Raw genomic sequence first — 26,002 nt, 5'->3', positions numbered from 1 at the left:
AGTACATTTATTAGAATTGAAATGTATCTACTAATATTATTTATTATTACATCAATATACCACAAGGTTCAGTTAGCCTTGCACAAACACATCAGGTATAAATGTCCTCGAAAGAGCTACTTTTTACTTTCTTACTTTGATTGCAGAGAAAATACTCAAAGTTTTCACTTTTACTTGAGTAAAGAAGTTGAATCAGTACTTCAAATTTTAGTGGAGTATTTTCCAATAGTAGCATCTGTACTTCTACTTAAGTACAGAGCTATCTGTACTTTCGGCACCTCTGCATCTGATATTCTTGTGTCGGCCCCGAATCACATCTTCTACTAACAATCTTGGTATTATTGTTTAACAGCATTTGAATTTTAAACATAACATCTCTGAATCCATCCAGTCCTGTATCTTACATCTGAGAAGCTGCAAAAAATCTGAATCAGCCAATTGGAGATTTTATTACACCCACTTTAAAGTCTGAATCACGAAATACTGTAAATGTCATAAAATTCTTTGTTTTTTAAATGTCAACTGTTTATTTAACCTTCTGACAAACTAAAAAAATTAAATTAAATTAAATATTAATTTGCACATGTGGGTTTTAATTGTAAGTTTTAATAATTTTTGCTATATCTGACACTTTGTGCAATCTATTATTTTAAATGTATTGTTCATTTTTTACACTAATGATGCAGAGGTCTACATACAGATTACTGTAACTCGTGTTTCACGTGGGCTTCACAGTCCTCCCTAACCATCTTCACTTAGACTGAAGTATGCAGCAGCTAGTGTCCTTGTGTGGCTGCATTTCAATGATTATAATGAAATATGAAAGTAACTGTGTGTACTGTGTGATGGGATAAGACTCCATATGAAAATAAAGTCTGCTTCTTCATGTAATAATGTAATACTGCCCTTCCTAGTATATTATCTAATTGTGAGTCAGAGAATACAGCTGGTTGCGTCTTCTTTCTTGGCTCTACAAGTGAAGCACTAGTTTGACTTTCTTGGAACCAGTTTGTCACTTTGGGTAAATATGAATGCATTTCAGGGTGAAGGGTGGTTGATGCGGTTGACACCTGATGTTTTAATGAAACGCATCCAAGTTAAGCTTTCTGAGTATAAAGTTTCGTGTTAGCGCACACTATCGTCTGTTCATCTTTGTGTCACGGTGTCAAGTTCCTCATAAATGGAGATGGAGACAAAGTTCCTCATAAATCAAGTGGCCTAACTTGAATAACAGGACTAAAAGCGCTCGGCATTTTGATGTCCTGACATTGTTGTGACGCAGCTGCTCACTCACATGGCCATGCCGAACTGTTCCAACCACTTCTTTTTCAGGTCTTTGGTCTTGAAAAAGAACTCAAAGCCGCTCTGGCCCTGGTTATGAGTGAGGTAGAATCCGTAGGACCACTGCAACAGAGAAAAAGAAAAACACTTGACTCACAAGGTGCAACAATGCCAAATAAAAAAACGGAGGGTTTCGGAGAAAGACGAACAGAGCGGGAGAGAGCCGAATGAGACAGGATGCAGGGAGACAGATGGAGACAAAGAGATGCAAAATGAAAGAGGGATGCCTCAGGGAGAGCAAACACAAAGGCTGAAGGGTTGGAGGGCAGAAGAAATGACAGAAAGAGACAAAACATCGAGGCAGAGCGTGAAGGAGAAAATGAGTGCGAGGTGGCTGTGCCATATAACTGCTAGGCATCAGACTGCATGCACAGACCCAAGTAGTGAACAGGCCTGTAATCTGTTACCATTATCCACTTCAAAGGCTAAATATTAGTCCATTAGCCTCTGTGTCAACACAGGCATCTGGGGTTTTTTAGACAACATTACAAGACAGATGCTCGAGAGATGCACTTTTTATGACTCGCAGTTGTGGTTTTGAACTTGTAGCACTCAGTTCTGAAAGCTAAAAACAAGCCAAACTCACAGCGCTGTCAGCGAAGCACAGCGGCTCATCTTCTCTATTGAATGAAAAGAGAAAAGGAAAGCAGCGCTCTACAGAAGCATTCCCAGTGGACACCAACACTTGCACTCAGCAAAGATATCATCTAGCTACCAATTTGTAAAGAGTTGCAGGAGGTGCTTGTCTGTCTTTCTGTCAGTTCCTATGCTTTTGCTTGGCATTCAAAAGGATTACACACCAAGGCTTATAATGTCAAATATTTCTTTGTGGATCTTGCCAAAATATCAATTATTTTGACCCATGCTTATATCTTTGTCATGTGAATCAATGTCGAGAGTGAACTGTGGTATTTCAGAAAGATTATAAAATGCTAGAGACTAACTGGTGGTGGAGTTCAGACCCATGAGTACTCAAAAGTCATTGCTACATTAATACATGAGTAGATCTACTCGATACTCATGAAACATATTCAAAATTCACTCTTTATTTTTTCCCCCGTACTCCCGGAAACACTCCATTAAAGACAGAAACACCTATGATAATTAGCAAAGTGCCAGCTACAACACACTGACTTATAATTAAACATGTAATAGGCAATTTTTTTGCGAAAAGCAATATACTGTATTATTTGACAGTGTTTTGGGCATTTTTATGTGACAAAAAGATGTAACACTGTGATATTAATGATATAGCCACTCACATGTTTATACAACGAGACAAGCCCAAACATGTCTGAGAGTGAGAGCTGCATCCCAGCCTCACAACAATTTAGCATCTAGAAAGGGAGCAACTACAAAAACCTTCTGTATTATCAAAAATTGCAGTATTGCAAATTTCATTAAAAAACATCTTGATACAACATTGAGGGAATATTGTCCAACAGTAATGTTGACAGTAAAGCAGTAATCTTTCCTTACAACTAGCTGTTTACACACTCAGAAGATGCTAAGCGTCATTAGCAGTAGCAGTAGCATTTACCTTTTTGAGATATAATCCAGCCTAATTTGAACTCTGTACTAGTCTGGTATTAATGTAGCACTTTTTGATTTTAGCTGAGCACTCAAGAAATTGTGGCTACAAATCCAATCACAGAGCCTTTTTATGTGCTCTGTCTAAGATTCACACGTGTTGGATCTACTGGAAGCGATGCAGTTAGTCGTAGCCAGGGATCAAATAACCGACCCTTTAGTTCCGTGCTGCCTCCTGAACCCCAGCTCCCCCTCCTGATCATCTTTTGTCCTTCCCACCCCCAACAGGTCACTCCCTGATCCTGGTTTAGCTTGAGGTTTCTTCCTGTTAAAAGGGAGTTTTTCCTTTCCACTGTCGCCCAGCACTTGCTCACAGGGGGTGGTCAAGTTGTTGGGGTTTTCTCTGTATTATCGATGGTCTTTACCTTACAATATAAAGCACCTTGAGGCGACAGTTGTTGTGAATGTTTGTGACGCCCTGCATGTAATTATTTGAGCTTTGATTATTTGCTACAAAACCGTAGGCTATAGCATTGAGAAGTTGGCTTTCACACAATGACGGTAATTTGGCAAAAGTTTTCTTATTGTTGTTTGCATTTGGCTTATGAGTTAAAGGAGTTTAAGACTCTTTTACCTCCAGATGACTTGCACATAAATGCCGCTGGTTTGATGGAGGTTCTTATTGCCACTTCCCTCAGACACCACTGTCACCTCCATCATCTCAAACATAAATATGTAATCAAACAAACTGCTTTATATCCATCAAGTCAGAGGTGAATGACGCAGAGTTGGCTGTAAGTTTCATAAAATATAACCATATAAACCCATATGGGTCTAAGCTTCCTAATGTCTGCTATTTACAGCATCATTATTACCCAAATCACTGTTTCTTGGAACGCCTTAGATATCATTCCTCATTATGATTGGCAATATTTCCCCCACTTGGCATTTAGTATTCACCGTGTGTTTGTGTGTAGTCAGGCCCAAAGCGAGGTTTAATGATAACACCATCTGGGAGGAGGCAGACTGTTGTAGTCCGACACTGTGTCAGTGTGATCCTTGCAAATGAACAAGACAATGTAAAACATGTGCTGGAATAAGCGTGCACCAAATTATTTAAGAAAGATTCTTTGCAGCTGATTATTTCATTGTTAATGTCGCGAGCTGGAAAGATTTTTTGCACAGAACCTATTTAAGGAGCACATTCAGGGACTCGCGGCACAGACGGCAGCACCGGGGCGGAGAGGTTGCTGTTACAGGTGGTTAGAAAATAGCTGTGAAGAAGCAAGTTGAGTCAATTTCGTGAACTCGCATTTAACTGATAAATTGTTATGGCGCCTCATTATGCAGAACTAGCGCTGTTAATTGGTTTGTCAGGAGTCCAACGCGGTTTCGGAGCTTTGCTGACTCAGTCGTAAAGAGGCGATAATGGGCTCAACAGTGCAAGACTTGCCTCCATTATAGCTGACTGGTTGTTATATCAGATTGTTGTTTTGTTCTGTTTTGTTTTACAGCACAATAATAAGCAAGTTTTGTTATTATTTTATTACTTTTTCACATCGTCTATTACAGCAGCAGAAAAGCCACAATGTAGAATGAAGTCGAGCTAGGACAGACTCGATGGCACGGAGCCCTGGGTGAAATTAAATGTCATCTAAAGCTCTTTTTAGCTGTTATAAAATCACTGTAACTCACAGCTTAAAGTGGGTTATTGCTTTCTGAAAGATGATAACACGCCATAAAATTAAAAGCTAAATGTTCAGGGCATATTTTCTTATTCAGTTAATGAAGCGGATCAGTGCGGCTTCAACGGGACTTAGTCACAATCATACTTCTCTGTCAGCTGTGATGTGTCAGGTCAAAGAAGTTGACTGACATTTTCTTCCACAAGTCAGTCTCCAGCCTAATCAACCAGTTTTTAAAGCGCTTAACACGCTTGTTTTTGTGCAGCTGTGAGGAATAAACCCTGTGCGGCTGGTAGAGACATAAAATGCCAGCGTTGGTTCATTTTTGACAGCTTGATTGAATTGTGGCTAATGTTTCCGCGTGTCTGTGGTACAACATCACCACTGTGGCCTTGCCAAAAGTGGAATAGAGTTACTTCTTTTGGAACCAAAGAAAGATAAAACAAAAAGAAAAAAAGGACTGAGAAATGCCAATATCTTTCCTGAAAGTAGAAAAGCATGTTCCTTGGCAGGTACATGCTAGCTGAATTCACCTGAGAGACTTATTCATGAGCAGTGTGGGGGGGTCCTCGCCTGGCCATGTTCTACAACATTATAAAATTCCTCATGTCTTTACATAATAAAATCTGAACACATCTTCTCAATATTGATGCACCATTGTGTTTACTGTATTACTCCTGAGTGATTGGTATATGTGATGTGATGCACAGTTCTTCTATGTATTTGTTCACTTTCCCAGTTCCCTGACCTGATATTGAACTGCTTCTCAAATACCATTAAACACTGCTGGAGGTCATTCAACAGCCAGCTCTTTCTTACACTGAACGCCTGTCAAACATAAGTACACCTAACATCTAATAGTATTAATTAACATTATGTAGTATAGAGTCATGCGTACAAAGATTCTCAGTTACCTGTGTTTTATTGACACATGACAAATCCGAATGTCTGCAACAAAACAGCCCGGTGTTATTTTGGCTCTGCAAAAACCTCATTTAAAATCACGTTTACCTCTTGTCCCTATTTATAACCACATACTTTTATTATTATTGTTCAAAGATTTTAGAAAAGTATGGCTGATGCCCAAGAAGGGCCTGGGTTTGAATCCACTGGCTGGAGCCTTTCTGTGTGAAGTTTGCACGTTCGCTCTGTGCCTTCATCCAACACTATTCATTCAATTTAGTTCAGCAGTTGCCTCAAGACACTTTATTTTGTAAGGTAAAGAACCTACAATAATCAGATGACCCCCTGTGAGCAGGTACTTGGTGACAGTGGGAAGGAAAAACACCCTTTTAACAGGAAACAGTGCAAGGTTGTGCATGTGAGCATGCAGCTGCCTCGCTCTCTGCGTTAGCCCTGTGACAGAGTGGTGACCTGTCCAGTGTGCACCCTGCCTCTTGCCCTGTGACAGCTAGACTAGGATCCCACATCAGCTCTTTATGGGCCCTTCAGCTTTCCACTCTGTGAAAGCTTTTCTTATTCAGATTTCTTGAAATCATTAGAGCCACACTGCTTTACGAGCTGTAATTTCTGCACTTTGTGACTGTGTTGCGCCTGCAGCAGATGCCCATATAGATCCAGGTTCAGCTCATTGCTAGTGATTTACCAATTCAATATTTGGATCAGATACTGGTTCAGTCCAGACTCACAAAGCTTGATACAGTCTCTGACACAAGGGGGCCGATCTATTCGTCAGTTCTGTATTCTGTGTTTGCTAAGCAGCAATGCACCATGTGTTAGTGGGAGAGCTCACATAGCGAGGTAACATTAAGGGGTTTGTGGTTTGGAGGCATTTTCACACCTACGATACCAATGGTTCTCCTTCATATGTTTGCGGTAGTTTTTCATTTAAGCGCACGCTGTGGTCAAGCAAGTTGACAAGATTTGAAAGCTCTAATGATTTCCCTATTGGCCTCTCTCTCTCTTGTTTTGTTTGGTGTAACACATGGGAAGCTTTTATTACACCTGCAGTAACATAACGTTTGTCATCAACTCGATTAATATCGATTCACTACACCTGTCTGCTGTCAGCTACACGTGACATGCCAGTGTGTGTGTGAACACACTCACACCAACAGCAAAGCTAAAGTAAGAAGCTAAAGCTAAAGCACGATTGTTTACTATTTAATAATGATACAAATTCAGTAAATGCATCTTAGACATATTTATTGGCTGTTCGTGTCTGTGTGTGCACAGACCTTTCGGTTCTCTTTGTCCGACGTGGGATTGTTGGTGACTTTGAAGAGGTGCAAGTCGATCACTTCTTTCATCTCGTAGTTGTCTCCTCGCCGCTTACAAACAATGACCGCAGCGTCAAACAGGAAGATGTGCCTGCAATCCAAAAATGTTCCAGTAAATTCAAGCACATCTTACTTAATAGTTCATGTTATTCACACCGAGGAGTTATGTCAAATTCAGTATTTAAGGCAAAAAGTGATTTTTATGATTCTAACAAGCTTGAAGGTCAATATTTGGTATGACCACCTTTATTCTTCAACACAGACTGAACTCTCTTTGATGATCTTCTACCTAATCACATGAGCCAAGGTGTGAAAACAGGTGAATTAGAACTGAAGAAGCTTCTCGGATGAGAGGTGAAACGTCTTCAAGCAACTTAAAGAAGTCCAGACGCTTTTCTTTCCAAGCTCCTTAGACTACGATGACCTGGATGACTGAGAACCTTCACAGACATATGTGTATTCTGGCATATCTCAGCCTCTTCTCCCTGTTTCTCCTCCTTAAGAATGGCTTCTTGACAGCCACCCTTTCACTGAGACCATTTCTGATGAGACAAAGGACCGGATATATCCTTCAGGTCTGGTGTCAGGCCTTTACTTTCTAGATTTTTGCAAGATTTTCAGATACGGTTCATGTGCTGTAGGTAGTAGTTTGTGCAGGTACCACTCTATTTTTAAAGACATGCTGCACATCATGCTGAGGTATGCCACCTTTTTAGCTAACAACTCTTTGGGAGTCAGTTTGTTGCCACTGAAATACTATTTCATGTCTGTCAGACCGACTCAACTGATTCACAGTATCAACTAAAGAAATCAGAAAAAAATCCATGTTTTTAAAACTGGTTCTTTGCTAGGGTGTCTGCTTTGTGTTGACACAACGCTGGTTCATCTCTTGGGTGAAGTGCCCTTTTTATGCTTGAATTGTTCGCAGGTCAATCGTGTCTACACCCATCTGGACCAGCCGGCGAGCACTGTGAGGGTCATGTTTTTTGACTTTTCCAGTGCTTTCAACACCATCAGGCCGACCCTCCTGGGTGATAAGTTAGCAGCGATGCAGGTGGATGCTTCTCTGGTGTCCTGGATTGTTGATTACCTGACAGGAAGACCACAATATGTACGTCTCCCACAGTGTGTGTCTGACAAGGTGATTAGCAACACAGGGGCACCACAGGGGACTGTCCTCTCCCCCTTCCTCTTCACCCTCTACACCACAGACTTCAGCCACTGCACAGAGACCTGCCATCTTCAGAAGTTTTCTGATGACTCTGCGGTGGTTGGATGCATCAGCAGGGATGATGAGACAGAGTACCGGGCTGTGGTCGACTCCTTTGTCACGTGGTGTGAGCAGAATCATCTGCAGCTCAACGTGGCAAAGACCAAGGAACTGATCGTGGACTTCAGGAAGACCAGGAAACACTTGACCCCTGTTTCAATCCAGGGGGTCAGTGTTGACATTGTGGAGGACTATAAATACCTTGGAGTACACATTGACAATAAACTGGACTGGGCTAAAAACACCACAGCACTTTACAGGAAGGGCCAGAGTCGTCTCTATTTTTTGAGGCGACTGAGGTCCTTCAACATCTGCCAGAAAATGCTGAGGATTTTCTATGAGTCTGTGGTGGCCAGTGCGATCCTCTATGCTGTTGCATGCTGGGGGAGCAGGCTGAGGGTCGCAGATGCCAACAGACTTAATAAACTGATCCGTAAGGCCAGCAATGTTGTGGGGATGGAGCTGGACTCCCTCAAGGTGGTGTCGGAGAGGCGGATGCTGTCCAAGATAAAGACAATGTTGGATAACACCTCCCACCCACTCCATGACATGTTGGTCAGTCACAGGAGCTCGTTCAGTGAGAGACTGAGATTACCGAAAAGCACCACTGAACGACACAGGAAATCATTCCTGCCTGTGGCCATCTCCCTGTACAACGCATCCACTTAACACACTGTTTGCTGCTACAGCTACACATGTTTCTTTTCCAAATATTTATTTATAAGTGACTTATGTATGTATGTATGTATATATATGTATATATTGTACTATTCTTAGTTAGCGTATTGTCTGTCTTGTCTTAATGTTGGTTTAAAATGGAGCACTGTAACAAAAAATAATTTCCCCCAGGGATCAATAAAGTATTCTGATTCTGATTCTGATTCTGAGGTCAGTGTTAAGTGGTTTAACAAATAAAGCAAAAAAACATTCCTGTGAAAATGTTCAGGTACAAGGACTGGACTGAGTGACAAGGCCTGGAGAACTATTACTCAAGACAAAAGAAAGTCTGGCTCCTTGGAAGCAAAATATAAAGAAATGAGGGGTGACACGAGACTTTTGTAAAGTAGTGCATTTGGAAGCAGCCGGCTTCTGCAGTTCCTGTAATGGCTTTGCAGAGACTCTCAGGCTGGCTGTTATTTTAACAGGCAAATTTAAGTTTCAAGGCGTAGCTAACAATACAAAATCTCTCTAATGGAAAAAGACGCCCAGCCCAGTTTCATCTATATGACTGGTTCAATGTTATTGTTAAGCTCCTAAAGAACAACAGCATAAGCTAAATGCTCATAGCATGTGCTTTGTATTAACTGAGTAATAATACTTCACTGGCTTCAGTTTGCACAAATCTCACAGGTTTAGTCTGAAACAACAAGCGTAACACCTGATTCCATTTCGACTGCAGTCATCCAGCCATTCGCGGCATCTCACCTGTCCTGCTTGGCTCGTTTGTCCACCGAGGCCACCCGTACTTCCCCGTCAACTTTGGGTCTCCCGTAGTTACTCAGACGCTGATTCTGCAGGCGAGAAAAATGAAGGTTATCTGGAGGAAAGACATTCTGAAAAGCTGTCAGTCATTATCTCAAAGAAAGCTGTACCCTACCAGATTTTCAATGGATTTCTGGTACTGATCTATTTCTCGCAATGTCTCGTTGTCCCTCTTGACTTCGTTAACATACTGCGCCAAATCCTACACACACACACACACACACACACACACACACACACACGCACACACAAAGGAAAACAAAGAAGCATCTTTTAACTTACTTACATACGGTACAGAGTATCCAGCTGTGCCGAGGAGTTTGTTTCTTTTATGTGCAGTTTTATGTCTCTCTGTTCCAAAAAGATCTTGTGCAATGAAATAAACTTGACTTTAATTAAGCTGAGCGTTCAGCTTTACTGAACAGATTTTCAGGGTTACAAAATCAGGACTAAACACTGCATTCACTGAAGGCTTCTTTATTTATCTGCAGTTACAAAAAGTCGAGCAAGTGAAATGAAGTGGAACTTTTTATGGTAACTTTATTAGATATTATATGGTGACCCCTGAGGTACAAAACACACAAAACAAAGCTGCGTTTATTGTTTACAATGGAACCAGAGTCCCCAAAACACATGAACAAACTAGGCAATTATATTCTGAAATGTTTTTCTTCATGTTTCTAACGACCACCTTCAGCTCTCAAAACACAATTATCATGTCAGGTACCCTAAACAAACATGAACGCACTGTGTTTCTTACCAGAAGGAATTTTGAGTACAATGTGAAGTAAAATCAAAATAACATTTTCTGATATGAGCTGTTTTTTTTGTACATTTTATTAGCTCTTGATGGGTTGTTCTGTGAAACTAGTGTTGGGGGTATGTATTTCTTCATCTGCATTCAGTACTGGGCTTGAGTCTTGAGCCAATCTGCTTCCGATTGTCATTTACTTTGAAAGTGGAAACAGCAGATGAACTGAAGGACCAGATATCTGGTCCTTCAGTTCATCCATCTACTGTTCAGGCTTATACTGAAGCCTCATCGTTTCTCATCAAAAGAGCCCATGTAGCTTTGTCTGCACTTACCTTTTTAAAACTCTTATTTCTCTTTCATTTTCAGGATTAGTTTTTGTACGTTTTGGGTGAATGGCCCTGTTCTGGACCTTCAGTGCACCCAAGGATAAGAGCATATGAAAAGAAAACGTACCTTCATTGCATCTAAGGCGGTCCGTAAATTCGTCTTCTCAGTGCCATCGTGGGTGTGTTTCACAAGCTCCTGTTGGACAAAAAAAACAAACCACAAACACAAAGTAGATAAAATGTGAAAAGGAGGGAAAGGCTGTGAATCATAAAACAAGGGTTACAGAGATATACACATGCCACACGCCACGCGTGGACTGGAGGCTTTAGCTTTCCAGATACGACAGGAAAACGGCCGCTGTGGAAGTGAATCAGATACTGCGTATGTGTGCACTCATCTATTGCAGGAGTGTGTGCGCAAGTAAGTATCTGAAATTGCTTGGCGGTGCCTCGCCGCAGCGTAAACAAGACATCTAGACCTCGGCGGCAGAGGATAAGGAAGGATGCCATGCATGTCCTTCACACGGGCGCACACCCACTGTGTCCACACACACTGAGCCGCTAAGGGAGATATATGTGTCCGCTCGGCGCTGCTGAAATCCCCGGTGTCAGTCAAGCTCGACCTGGGCATTATTATCACTAGCAAGACGACAGAGGCCTATTTATCAAGGCTTGCTCCCACCTCCACGCAGCCCCCGAGATACACAGTAAGGGTGTGGTCACACTGATATCGGGGGCCCGTGCACGATGGACTCATTCAGGGAATCGTGTCGCTGCAGGTACAGCGGGAGGGGGCCCGTGATGAGCGGAGGCAGCGAAGATGAAAGAGCAAGAGATTGATGAGAAAAAAAGAGAGAAAGAAACCAGCTAAGAGAGGTACTCGGGGAGCGAGAGGAAGTGACAAGACATTAGTTGTACAGATTCTGGCTGTCACCGTGTGGGAAAGTAACTCAGCGGATGCTTTATTCGCTGCAGCTAGCTATTACCCGGCTGTTCCGAGGGGATCTCAGCCCATGTTGACACAAACAGAATCACTTTGTTCCTACAGATATATATTTTTTATTTTTGGCGCTACTTTCTTGTTGCTTTTTATACTTAGACCCCCGGAGAGCAGTCATTTTGGTTTTCTACCTTAGACCCCCGCGGAGTCATCATTTTGCGTTTCTACCTTTAAAAGCCGGAGAGCAGTCAGTCAAATGCTGGAGTCATTCATATGTATATTAGGTCGTTACCTAGGAATTCTGGAGGGAGGGGAGTGGGGGTGAGTGATTGAGGGGGTGGGGGAGTGGAGTGTTTCAGTTTGCCATCTTAGGGAGAAATCAACACATGTCCTTTGTATGTCCTTTGTTGCTGACATTTATTGATGAAAACAGTACAAAAAACCAACCATTTGTACACATATTTACAAATAATGATAAAAAGTGAGTGAGTACATTTCAACATTTTCAGCAATCACTCACAATCCTGGCACTGCCACGGTATCTGTCGTCTGCATTTACCACATGTGTACCTGTAGCAGTGAACACATCGCACAGTGGCCTGATTTTTTTTGCATCTGTGTACTTGGATTTTAGGTCGCAAGCCACCCAAAACTTGATCCCAAACTTGTCAGGTTTACTTGCAATATACTGCAGGAAACAGCACCGAGTCTTTGATGGGAAAAGCTGTTCATCAACGGTGATATGTAGACCAGGGTTGTAGCACGTGATGCAGTTGGTGACAAATGATCCCCACACACTGGAAATTGCAGCGAACTTGTCAGTCTTTGCTCGATCACTGCGGGTGGACTTGTCATCAAAGCGTAGGTGTTGCATGATGTCTTGGAAGCGGTTTCGTGCCATAGTTCCAATTATCTGCGGGTTTCCCAGGTTTGCTGACCAGCAGTCATTTACCGATGGAACCCTGTAAACCCCCCGCAAGATGACAATTGCAATAAATGCCATTAGTTCAGGGAGGTCCATGAACCAATGAACATGCTCCATGCACCACTCAGCAGGCCATTTGTAAATATGTGTACAAATGGTTGGTTTTTTGTACTGTTTTTATCAATAAATGTCAGCAACAAAGGACATACACCCATGTGTGTTGATTTCTCCCTAAGATGGCAAACTGAAACACTCCAAGTTGGTGACTTTTGGAGATTTGTTTCCCTGGATGATTGAGAATGCATCAAGATGAAACACAAAAGGAAGCTCACCGCTTTTAGCAGCTCCCCCACCCCCTCAATCACTCAGTGAGTGATTGAGGGGGTGGGGGAGTGGAGTGTTTCAGTGTTTCAGTTTGCCATCTTAGGGAGAAATCAACACACATGGGTGTATGTCCTTTGTTGCTGACATTTATTGATAAAAACAGTACAAAAAACCAACCATTTGTACACATATTTACAAATGGCCTGCTGAGTGGTGCATGGAGCATGTTCATTGGTTCATGGACCTCCCTGAACTAATGGCATTTATTGCAATTGTCATCTTGCGGGGGGTTTACAGGGTTCCATCGGTAAATGACTGCTGGTCAGCAAACCTGGGAAACCCGCAGATAATTGGAACTATGGCACGAAACCGCTTCCAAGACATCATGCAACACCTACGCTTTGATGACAAGTCCACCCGCAGTGATCGAGCAAAGACTGACAAGTTCGCTGCAATTTCCAGTGTGTGGGGATCATTTGTCACCAACTGCATCACGTGCTACAACCCTGGTCTACATATCACCGTTGATGAACAGCTTTTCCCATCAAAGACTCGGTGCTGTTTCCTGCAGTATATTGCAAGTAAACCTGACAAGTTTGGGATCAAGTTTTGGGTGGCTTGCGACCTAAAATCCAAGTACACAGATGCAAAAAAAATCAGGCCACTGTGCGATGTGTTCACTGCTACAGGTACACATGTGGTAAATGCAGACGACAGATACCGTGGCAGTGCCAGGATTGTGAGTGATTGCTGAAAATGTTGAAATGTACTCACTCACTTTTTATCATTATTTGTAAATATGTGTACAAATGGTTGGTTTTTTGTACTGTTTTCATCAATAAATGTCAGCAACAAAGGACATACAAAGGACATGTGTTGATTTCTCCCTAAGATGGCAAACTGAAACACTCCACTCCCCCACCCCCTCAATCACTCACCCCCACTCCCCTCCCTCCAGAATTCCTAGGTAACGACCTAATATACATATGAATGACTAGCCAATTTAGCTTCCACTTCCACCATTTGACTGCTCTCCGGGTTTTATAGGTAGAAAGGTAGAAGCCTGGGGATGCTAGTGTAAGGAACCCTGTTGGAATAAGCACATTTCTGCCTGAAAAAAAGGAGTAAATGAGCGCTTCGAAGTGAAAGAAGCAGCGCACGCGTCGACTTTGCTGTCATCCAGCTGCAGACGCACAGATGACTATAATATTAATTGCTTTTCTATATAAACCCTCCTCATAGATTCAACACGTGCACACACACAGCTATCATGAAGAGAGGAGAAAGCATGATGGAGACATTGTTAACTGTCACACATTTATGCATACTCTTCCCTGCAACACAACTGGTTTGTCTCTGGGATTGTGTGAAATGTGTCAAATATGTCCAAATGAAAATAATTGAAAAACTCAACAGGCCATTATATGTGGTCCATTCAAAATGTATTATAAAAGACAAGGATGGCAAGGTTTTGGATGATTAAAAAGGCCCAAATGGGGAATGTTTTCGTTTTCGGTGACACATTAGTAACTTGTCGCTGACTCTGGCCGAGCTTCCAGCGGTTCAAAATAATACTTCCCCTTTCTGTTTGTTCGTCTCGCTGCTTATTTATCTTGTTCTGTCTGCCGCTCTCCCTTTCAGTCCCTACTTCACTTTATCTATTTTCTCTCACCGCCTCCTTGATTGTCTCCATCAGATGACAATTACGTGCGGGTCGTTTGAGACTCGCAGTCATCAAGGAGCTACAGGAGCAGAGAAGAGCCCCGGAGCCTGAGCAGTGAAGGCAAAGAGGAGGGGAGCAAAAGAGAAAATGTGGTCAACACTGCCTCTGGTGGTTGCAAGGAGTAGTGTCAGGGAGTCCACTTGCTTATAAACAGATTTTATAATCGAGAAGGAAACAAACTTCTCTCTCTCTCGGTCACAGGGATGCAGCTGTAAACTCGGTGAGCTCCCTGTCACTTACAAAGACATCCACGAGAACAGTAACTGTGCAGCTGTGAAGCAGGAGCTTAGGTAGAAATAAGAGGACGCTCAATTAGACAATCCGCAATCATTTGTGAGTTATAGCATCTTTTCATGTCTTTTTTATCCCATACATTATACCACAAACTGCATCCTCGCCTTATCATTCTGCCTATTTAACAAAGTGAGTGACACAAAGCAAAGATGACACAGACATAGAAAAGTATCTTAATCTCCAGGGATACACATTTAAAATGTATTTATAGGCCAGTCCAGGTTTAAAAAATATTAACTCTGATGGTCTACAGACAGCAAGATGCTGTGTGAGGGCCTGATGTCATCTACGTGATACAAAAATAAAACATATTTTAAACACTATAAATGTTTACTGCAAAGGGTTCAAAGGTTTGTTCAAGAAAACTTGGGCTGAGATTTACAAGCGAGGATGCACTAGGACGGAGTACAGTACCTGCAGGAGGAGGTGGTACTTCAAGACTCGCTGCATAGGAACCACTAGCAGATCTCTCAGTGTGAACTTGCCATAGTTGGCTCTTTTTGAGCATTCCTGCACAAAGACAAGGATCAATAAAATACTAAATTCACTTTGAAAAAATGGTTTTATTTTACTTTCTAGAAGTAAATGCAAGCAAACTCGAGCATCACAGCTTTTTAGAGTAATTTCTGCTTCCAGCTGCAGTGTCATGTCTCAGGTAGACACTTGAGGGCGTAGTCTGACCATCCTGAGAAGCTGTGGAAGCAAACAGCTTCCACTGCAGTGCACAATAACCACTCACTCATCCTTCTTTAAGAAGAGCACAAAACTATTTACCTCTAGCTTCATGCGTACGTCTTCTCTGTTTTTGCTGATGTCATCGAGGGTGGCGATGGCTGTCTCCACATGGCTGCAGTATTTCCCATAGATCAACAACCTGGGGTAGATTTGACAAGTGAAGAAACTACAGCAGGACTGGAAAGAAGTCTAAACACAACATGTAGGACTTTAAATGTTTTCTCAGTCTTCACAGTGATGATCTTAGGTGCGATACATAGGTTCACACCTACACACTGTTTACACAACACACAGAAACCTGTCATAACACAGCATATACATAAAAGTTTGCAGCTTCTTGGATGTACAGAAAGAATTATAAGAGCTTTACAGAACTGTTAAAGGATTACATAAAACACTAAATACAATAAACTACAATGTTTTTAGATAAAGTTCCCCGTGTGCACCTCTCTTTGAAAGTGATGAAGATCTGGTAAAGGTTCTGGGCACTTCTGTGGTGGACTGAATCTTGGATTTCCAGCAGTAAACACTTGTGGACTTTAACCAGGTCCTGAACAACAACAAGAGCAAATCTTCAGTGCTGATCATTAAACTCCTGCATCTAACAATTTCTTTCCCCTAAGCTACAGATCATTCCAAGAACTCCATTAATGATCTATGACTAAGAAAATCATTAGAAATGCTCATCACAGCTCACTAAATGTTGAGGTACCGCCCTCAAATATGTCAACACACAATAAGAATCTTTGACCAAAATTCTGACTTTAACTATATTCATTTAATTTTCATGCTTCATGTTTATTGAGGTTAAAAAAAAACCTTTTTTTTTTATTGTATAGGCCTGCAGCACAACTGATATCATGTTGCCTTTGCAAACCTACCTAAAAACTAAAGACACTGCTATTATCTTGAGGTGTTCTTGCTACTTTCTGGTCACTGTTAGCATTTCACAGTCAAACAGTGAACGTAAATCAATCAGTCAGCATATTTGATGTCAGTATGTTGGCATGTTAGCATGCAACACAAAACAGTGACCTGTTTTTGGACAGTTAAGGCTCTTAAATAGTAGTAGTAGTCTCTTTGTAATGTTAATTTAATGCACATTTAAAAAAGGTTTAAAATCTTTTTTTTATTGAATTTTGCCATGTAGGTGTGAAGCTAAGCCATCATTCCTTTCATTATTTACACTTCTACATTCCTCCTATTGTGACAGTCGGTGGGGTAAAAGACCATTTAAAGGAGAATTTTGCAACCCCCTCAACAATGACCGCTTCCAAAGGCGTTGACTTACCGGAATATTCACAAACACCTTCTCCATCTCAGCTGGGGACAAGAACGTGTTGAGGGGAATCATAAAGTGCTGCAGGAGAGAAACACAGAGAGGGAATGAATGAAGACAAAGAGCCTCGTTCCTCTAGAGTAAGAGTGGGAAAGTCATTTTGCGTGAGACGCTATTATATTATAGGGCTAAGTTGCAAAGAGCTGCAGTCAGCGAAAACAAGCAGGAGCGTCTGGGTCACGACAATAATCTCATTTTCAGAGTTTGCAATTTAATGATTTCCTCTCAGAAAACTCCCACAGTGTAGTCACCTCTACATTTCAAAGGAGCGGGCGAGCACAAACTAAATTCCACCATCCACTTCATATCGAAAGTCATCTACTGAGGCGCTCCTCTGGGAAATCAGGCGAGGTCTTTTAGCAGACGTGAACGTACACAAGAGGTAGAAGACAAGTAGTCCAAGACAGTCCTGTAAAAAGTGCCGGGTAAGGTGGAACACATCCACAGGCGAGCGGCTGCTCTCAGAGCTCTCTGTTAGGGCGTTTGTTGGAAGGAGTGCTGGGATTACATTTTACTCACGGCTAATTTCAAAAATATAAATACATCCTTCACCTCGCTTCTTTCTCTGGGTGTGCGGAGTGTTACACCGCTTTTTTTTGTTTCCATTACACCCAAAAAGAGGACATTACAGTTTCACAGTTTCTCATATTGAAGGTGATAAAGAGGCCAAATTGATTTCCAGTCATCCTTCGTAAAGGGAAACAGAGCGATAATACTTCCACCTAATGAAATAAAGTTAGTTAGACTGACACCAATTTATGAAACAGTGCTGGCAACCTGGATATTAGTGAAAGATGTCCAAAAGCGCTTCATCCTATGTTCTTTCACAACAGCTTTGTGGGTAAGTACTCGTCACTCAAGCTAACTGAGACACACTCGCTCAGCAGATTTAATAGAGAACTCTGGAGGGCCCGCAGCTTCAAACTAATTCAGTCATGTCACATTAAACCTGTGATCGGGGGCCGCTTTTTTACTTCTGAGATGTAACCAAATCACAATAACTGGCAGTTATAATTCTGATTACTTCAACGAGACGATGTTTCCAAGTATCGCCAGCGTACAAACTCAGCATGGGATGCAGATGAGATTACCTGCTTAAAATTTCAGTCAGCACGTAGCAATGTGAGGAAGCCTGGGCTGCACAATGACAACCACCAGTCAGCCAGTGTGTACCTTCTCTATAGACTCCAGGGTCTCAGTGTATTTCTCCTCTGTCTGCTTGATCTCTGTCAAGCAGCAACTCCTGATGTCAGTCTCTGCTTGCTTCTGGAACGCCTACGCACACACGCACACATTATACACTTGAATAGATACATTGATAAATAATCACTTAAATTTAAAAAATGTATATTTGAAATTTAAACAGCATTTTAAAGGCATTCAGAATCTGCTTTGGCACCAAGGTTCATCTGACTTTCTTTCAGTGCTTTTGTTCAAGTTTGCCAAGTTTCAGAAGAACTCTTTTGAAGGATATTTCAGATGGAAAGATAAAAGAAGGCCAATTTTTATTTTGTAAATTTTCAATTCCAAGTTTCATGGAAACCACAAAGCAATGAAGACCAGCTCCACATAATCAAACATCCATTCAGAATTCAAAAAAGTTCAATTTCTCAAACTATATTTTCTCAAACAGATACCACATTCTGAGCATTTCATTTTTATTGCAATGACTAATGTTTTAAATGGTTTCCAAACAAGAACCTACAAAAAAATATGCCATCGGTGCAGGATGTGGTGTTATTTTTCCATACTGTCCCCAATGCTTTTACAAACCACACATTGCATTACATTTTGCCTGAAACTGCCCATAAAAGATTTATTGAGCTTAAAATAAGATGTGGTCAGCTGAACACTTGGAGACACAAGTAGGGAAGTGCCATCCATGTCTGATCCCATCACCTAAGACAGGGGTGGGGGAACTCCAGGCCTCAAGGACTGGTCTCCTGCAGGTTTTAGATGAGTCCTTGATCCAACACAGCTGATTTAAATTGCTACACTACGTCCTCAACATGTCTTGAAGTTTTCCAGAGGCCTGGTAATGAACTAGTCATTTGATTAGGGTGTGTTGACCCAGGGTGATATCTAAAACCTGCCCTTGAGCCCTGGAGTTCCTCACCCCTGGCCTAAGACGTCAGATATGATGGTAGCATCACTTCTTTCACCAGTCTTTCTTTGCAGTCTTTGACAACAAGAACAAAAAAACACATTTTCAAGTGAAGTTACAGAGGTGGACAAACCGGAGGAGGGACAGCTTCTGTCTTCATCAGGTCCTCGTAGATCTCGCCGCCTTCTTCGTCATCGTACACACAGTCATAAAGGTCCTCCTCATCCTCCACTCCATTCTCACTGCAGGACAAATGAAAGAATAAGGCAGTGACACTGCATTACATCACGCTGCTGTTTGATCCTGAGTGAGTGGGATGAAATGGTTTTCACTTCTCTTGACAAGCACACACGGTTCTGGTTTTACAGATGTGGATTTTAATACCACACTACAAATCTTGTTAGAAGGGGACAAAACTTAATCCCTTGCTGTGAAAGTGGCTGAGGAACATGCAGACAAGAAAAGACTTTTATGTGTGACGCCACCAGCCTGTTCTGACTGCTCACATCGGAGCCAATTACTGCAGCCTTAGCAGGTGGGCTAACATGATGTGACTCAGTGTTTGTGTGCGTCTTCTTTACTTTTCATACATTTATTTTAGAACCAAATGTTCCCGAGTTCAAAGAAACCTAAGGGGATAATTGGACGTAAACAATTAGCATGTTTTATTAGGGTAAGGAGCAGGAGGTGAGGTCAAGGATAAGAGATCTACAGCATAGGTGGTGGACCATAAAGGAAAAAAAAATATTTCTCTCTGTGGTTTGCTGCTCTGTTTCACCTAATGTATTATTGTCATGTCTAATGTATTATTGTCATGTCTTATAGTAAAGGGCAATAACTCAAACAGAGACGAGACAATGTGTCAAAATTCATTTAGGACTTGAGGGTAAAGTGGGCCTCTGTAAGCTAACAAAGGAGCTACAGAACATAAGGTTACGTTGTAACCTTGTTTCTCTGAGTGAGAGACTATTTCTCAGTCTCAATATGATAGAGAAAGACAGCTTAGCTTGACGTTATCGTAAAAAGAAGATATAGGTAGAAATAATCTAATCTACTTTAATTCATCTTTATCATAAACAAAATATGTAAATGCTAAGCTGCACTTCCTGTTTTATAAGCAGCTTTTGTGTGAGGGATTTTGTTACTTTTGTTAAGAAACAGTAGTAAGTAGTAGTAAAAAAAAAACAACTATTTTTTTCATGCTAGGTTTGGTTAATAGTCTAGTACAAAGACTGATAGCTAACAGCCTAGCATAAGGCCTCATAGCTAACAGCCTAGCATAAAGCTTCATAGCTAATAGCCAAGCTAGTCTATTTCAATTTTAGTGTTTTAGTGGGCATTACTAGATATCTAGAATACAGAGAAATAATGCCCTTAACTATTACTTTTAACTTATACTATCTCTTCAAAAATTAGTGCAGTGAATTTAAACACTTTGTTAGCCTTGCACATTAAAACAGATTAGAACAGATGAAATCTCCAGTGATGAGAGAGAAGAATTTGCTCTTAATCCTAAATGCTTTGCACATATAAAGCTTTATTTTGGTTCTAGATGGGCAACAACATTGTATGCTTGGCTAAAAAAACCCAAATGAAATGAAACCTCTTGTTGTGTGGAACGGCGTGCGCGTGTTTCTGTTGTGTCCGTTATATGGCTGCTAAACGCTGAGCAGATGGGAGAATGTGGCTCAGTTCAGTGAGATCCAGGCTGACACATCAAACCTCCCGTGCTGGCTGCTATCAAGCCACTGTTTTGCTGTCACTACTCTTAGTGTGCCGCTTCCTTCTGTAGGAGCTGTCAGCGTTAAACACGGGCCAAACCACTGTGTCACTGTAAAGGTTTCCAACAGCATTTCTGCTGTAGGATTATGGCTCTCTGCTGACTTCAATTACCATGCAAGTGCCAGTATTTCTGATCAGAAACAGACAGGAAACTGCAGTGTTATGAGCTATGAACTGGAAAAACAGAGAAGGGACAAAAAATCTGTCCATGAATTGGCATCTGACGCATTCAGTCTAAACAAAAATGCATTCAAAAATCCATATCAGATAGGCCAGAGTCAATAGTCCTACAGCTGCATTTAGAGGAAGGCCTGTGAATGGGACTGTGCCAGACATTCTGTCTGCAACGGAGGAGGATTATGTCATGTTATTATTTTGTCCCTGCTTTATTTCCAAAGGTGAAAAAAAGGTTGGTTTTAGTTGGTATCGAACACCGACCGACCTACATTGGTTGCACGCAGTATAGCTAACACCCTCTCTATGAACTTTAAAGGGTATTTTTAGACAGAAAAATCTGTCATTTAAATCTGCTAAGCTAACAGGTGTCTGCAGAGCAGGGCTTGAACAACAAATGATTAATTCACAGTCCCACACACCCCACTTGTAGCTAACTAAGGAAAAGAGCGGGGCGAGTTGATGCTGAAAATGGCTGCCTTCCAGACAACACCCAGGGAACAAATGGCAGCTTTATCCTCACAGGCGTGGAGAGTTTTAAGAGGAAGCCGAACACTAAAGTAGAGAGACTGCGGTGCAATGGGATCACAGCGGTGAGCTGTCAGACCCCAGACTGCATCTTGACATGTGAAAGGTTTAATGACTGCATCTTGTGCAGCTATGCTGACAAAAGCTGTCTGCACACATCCGGAAAGACGTGTAAACATCTGCAAAAGAGCTCAGAAACCCCTTTTTGTTGGAGTATGCTCATTTTACATTTACTCAGCGTGCCATAATGACACACACATGTGCACATAAAGACTCACAAGGTTGCTGACTTTTTAAAATGTAACATGTGTATTAGAAATCCATCTTAAAATGTTCTTAAGGATATGGCTGGAAACAAAAGGGTGGAGAGCATACTCTATGAGGTCCTCCAGGTGGTTGTAGATGTCCTCATCTTCAACACTGTCCTCTGTTGGAAAGGGCCTGAGAGGAGAAAGCAGTCCGTGTTTTAGGATTAAAATACCTCACAAGCTTCCAGTGGCAGTATAATGCATCCATTACATTAGATTTTATTGTTCACTACTAAGATCACAAGATGCAATGAAAGAAATGCATTGTTTTGTATTAAAACATTTCACTTCCACATACCTGATTCCAGTCTGTTGTACAATCACAGTGTGGGAGAGTTTAGAAAGTGTGTCCATAACCTGAAACATAAAACACGTTTCAGGACATCACAAAGGTGCATTTCTGATAACAGACACACGAGGGCAGCATTTTCAAACACTTCTGTGTTGCTCAACAAACAAACTGGGGCATATTTTACAGGAACACGTTCATATGCTGTGTTGTTTTCACATCTTCATGTGGAATTATTTTTGTACTGCGTTGCCTCCTAAAATACTCACTTTATATTTAAATCAAATAGAAAAGAAACAAGGAACAGAAAGAGAGAAGAGAAGTGTAATACACACAAAAAAATATTGCTTTGGCTCCCAGTGTGTGTGTGTGTGTGTGTGTGTGTGTGTGTGTGTGTGTGTGTGTGTGTGTGTGTGTGTGAGACCAGATTGACTAATTACCTGAATGTAGATATGTTATGTGAGTCAAAACTCAACAGGGGAACTCTGTTTATTCTCCGTTTTTGAAACCTGCCAAACGGCCCACAAACCTCCTTTTTGAGGCCAAGCCTGCACTCACGCTAACACATCACAGATATAATACAGATAAATTTGCCTGGGAGCTTTCTGAGATCAATACTGATCACACGGCTCCCTTCCCCCCTCCTGAAAACAGAGGCACTAGTGCTGCGCGATACTGCAGATTTCGGTATCAGTCCGATACCAAGTAAACATAGGGCCAGTACTGCCGATACAATACCGGTACTTTTACTCTATCAAGGCAGTTCATGTAGGGTAGAGCAGTGTGGTATGACTTATGTGATGAATCATCACTGATTTTCAAAATTTGATCTAATTTTAATGGACACCGAATCACTGTGATTTTTTTTCCACAATTACTTTACACAAAAAAAACACATCTTTCAGCTACATCAGCTTTTCGTGTCTGGGGTTTTGAGGACCTGGAATATAAATGTGGGCGTCTCTACGGCACTTTGGCTCAACTTCTGTTGTTTAAATGTGCTATAGGCTATAAATAAAATAAATGTGACAGTCAACACATTTTTCATAGTGCATGTTTGAGGTATATTTTTTGATTTCCCAAAAATTAGTTTAACATAAATCAGCAGGCTACAGAGTGAACTTGGAGGACAGAAACAATGAATCCATCTCATCACGCTAGTATCGATCTGAGACCGATACCAGCGTCAGTATCAATACTATCGATATCTGGATCGATCGGCCCACCTCTAAGAGGCACACAGAGAGGACAGACAGAGAGTGTGACATATGTGCAGAACTGTGGGTTGTTTTTAATACCAGTATCAGCTGGAAAGGATGTCTGATAGATGAGTCGTCTGCTGCTTATCATTTTCACGTGATGATGGAAATCTTGTGAAATCCTGATGCGTCACGAGCAGCAACACATTGAGAATGCGCAAAATAAAGAGTGGGAGGATGCAAAGGAGGCATTTCAAATCAAACCAGCAGTACTGAAGTTGCTGCCCAGTGAAGGACTGGGGTCTTTATGTGTGTGTCAGGGGGGATTAAATGGCTTGTTGGGCTACTTGGTGCTTCTAAATCCCTCACACCCTAAACATGCGTGTAGAATGTGCTATTGTTGTTGTTTATAAGTACACCTGCAAGCCACCTCAACCTTCACAAATAAGCTATGACAGCTTGACAGACAAAATCCAGGCAAAACACAAAAAGAAAAAAAGAGTATGTCAAGCACCGCGCAGCTATTTAAGATCACTGCTCTGAGGGCACTGACACATGTTTTTGTCAGACGCTCTTTTATTTGGTTTGGACAGGTAGAACACTAATAAAACTAATTTAGTGGCAAAATCCAAACACACACACACACTGGATGTAGAGTTGTCACACAGAAGACGCAAGTCCTGAAGCAGGTACGTGAAGGTTAGACAATAATTAGCCCTTTATCAAGCAAAGAAGGATGATAATAAGGATTCAGACTTTAGACAGCACTAATGCTTTAATGCAGTCTAGGCAGTGCTCTTGCTTGTTTTATGAATACAGAAATGGGCATGCATGTTGGTATTGCGATCTAAACAGAGCCGCGAATGAGATAATAAAGAGCTGGCGACATGCGTACAGTTATTAGACAAAGCTGATGTAGCGCTCTCTCTTTCTCTCTAATAATGAATGAAGGGCTTGACATCCGGAGAGCGTGTTGGCAGGTACAACATGTTCAAATGCTGCGACTCGGCCGCGAGCTTCTGGAGGCCCTCCAGCTGTAGCTGGCAGGCGATTTTAGGGGACGAGTTCTGCGAAGCGCTGTGCTGTTTTGGCTCCGCTGACTACATGAGTCACACGCAACTAAACTGACCATCTGCACAAGACTTTTGGAAGGCTCGCCAGCATTACATCCATCTGCAGTCGCGCCGCTAATAATAGAAATGTCAGGAAAATGTCCATAAATGAAATGGGACTTTTTACAAGACGGCATGATTTTGGTGCAAAACTTAATTGGTCAGCAAAGTAAAGATGTTATGTAAGACTGTAACACACATCGAAATCCTACGTGAAAGCAGCATCTACTGTAAGAACTCAAAGTTAAAAACACACACACACACAGAAGATCAAGCGTTAGATTTGGTGTCCAGAGGTCACGGGCTCAGCAGCAGACACGTACTGTACTGCAGCAGCAGATGATGAAGGCTCACAGGTCCTTTGATGGAGGCTAATAAGCCTGCCCTGTCTGACTGTGGCTGCACCCCTGGATTAAGTGATTCACATCAGGCCAATTAAAGCAGGATGAAGGATGTGTCTGCCCACAAGAATGGAAGACAAGCACACAGAGCCTGCATGGGTGGGCTGACACAGAAATCACACATGTATGTATGTATGTATGTATGTATGTTAGGGCTGCCACAAACGATTATTTTGATAGTCGACTAGTCACCGATTATTTATGCGATTAGTCGACTAATCAGATCATCATCCACTGGACGTAAAACTACAGCTTATTGCACCAGCAGCATCTGCTCTTATATAACTATCATTAGCTTACAGCTTTAAGCTTTTAAGGTGCTAACTAAAAATAAAGACAAGATGATAGTTTATTAAATTTTAATGAAATTTGCAGATTGTTTCGGTGAAGTTTAATAAACTCCTTGCTATCTAAAATATAACAGGACAACGGAGTATATTCTCCAGCATCTCACACTTCTGATAATCAGCTGTCTGCTTGACGTTTATTCAGCTGTGTAAAAACTATAACTTTAATCTCAGACAAACCGATTTACTCAGGAACAAATAAAATACAAAAAAAAAAAAAGCCAAACAACAACATTTTTAATTTATCTAAGTGACTCATATATTTAACCTGAGTAGCGAAAGACGGCGGTGGGTTTGAAAACAATTTGCCGGGAGTCCGGTGTTCTCACCGCGCTAGTGACCTAGCCCCCGGCTAGCTATGAGCTAGTGGGTAACAGACGTCTCCGAAAACGTCGGAGCGCTTTTGAAAATATGTGGTGTCCTGATAAACTGAGCCGATATTTGAGGTTTACACAGCTACATTCTCGCCTGAAAATATGTTAAACGTTTATTTTGTGACCCAGAAAGAATAATAAGAGTAATATTAAAACTAACTAGCTGCCGCCATTGTTGGCCGCGCTATGAATTCTGGGACACAGCTGCTTCTTCTTCTTCTTCTTCTTCTTCTTCTTCTTCGGGGTTTAACGGCAGCTGGCATCCTTGTACATGCAGTGCTGCCATCTTCTGTTTCAGTCCGTTATTACACTCTTAAATCCTGCTACTTATTCCTGCGTCTTTTGGGATCTTACAAAGCTTCAAACGACGCGTCGACTATTAAATCAGTCGTCGACGATTTTGATAGTCGACGTAATCGTGGCAGCCCTAATGTATGTATGTATGTATGTATGTATGTAGATAGATAGATAGATAG

At 41.6% G+C, this 26,002-nt stretch overlaps 1 protein-coding gene across 2 annotated transcripts in view; it reads right to left on the bottom strand.

Moving 5' to 3' along the window:
- Positions 1 to 26,002, bottom strand: part of vav3a (vav guanine nucleotide exchange factor 3a) — a 99,604-nt gene that overhangs the window by 33,955 nt on the left and 39,647 nt on the right. For both annotated transcript variants that reach the window (XM_085418330.1, XM_085418331.1), the window contains exons 3-15: positions 22,103 to 22,161; positions 21,872 to 21,937; positions 19,146 to 19,254; positions 18,082 to 18,183; positions 16,861 to 16,929; positions 16,016 to 16,119; positions 15,609 to 15,708; positions 15,249 to 15,344; positions 10,756 to 10,824; positions 9,664 to 9,750; positions 9,492 to 9,577; positions 6,755 to 6,887; positions 1,295 to 1,404 (exon numbers count right to left, since the gene is read on the bottom strand). In XM_085418330.1, the coding sequence (XP_085274456.1) occupies positions 1,295 to 1,404; positions 6,755 to 6,887; positions 9,492 to 9,577; positions 9,664 to 9,750; positions 10,756 to 10,824; positions 15,249 to 15,344; positions 15,609 to 15,708; positions 16,016 to 16,119; positions 16,861 to 16,929; positions 18,082 to 18,183; positions 19,146 to 19,254; positions 21,872 to 21,937; positions 22,103 to 22,161 (1,190 nt within the window). The remainder of the gene's footprint in view (positions 1 to 1,294; positions 1,405 to 6,754; positions 6,888 to 9,491; positions 9,578 to 9,663; positions 9,751 to 10,755; positions 10,825 to 15,248; positions 15,345 to 15,608; positions 15,709 to 16,015; positions 16,120 to 16,860; positions 16,930 to 18,081; positions 18,184 to 19,145; positions 19,255 to 21,871; positions 21,938 to 22,102; positions 22,162 to 26,002) is intronic.

The sequence above is a fragment of the Rhamphochromis longiceps genome, linkage group LG9 (genome assembly GCF_057381845.1).
Source record: "Rhamphochromis longiceps isolate RC_006_pf linkage group LG9, R_longiceps_female_GT1.1, whole genome shotgun sequence".
Taxonomy (NCBI): domain Eukaryota; kingdom Metazoa; phylum Chordata; class Actinopteri; order Cichliformes; family Cichlidae; genus Rhamphochromis; species Rhamphochromis longiceps.
Note: the sequence above shows the minus strand (reverse complement) of the source record. Positions and strands in the feature narration are given on the sequence as shown.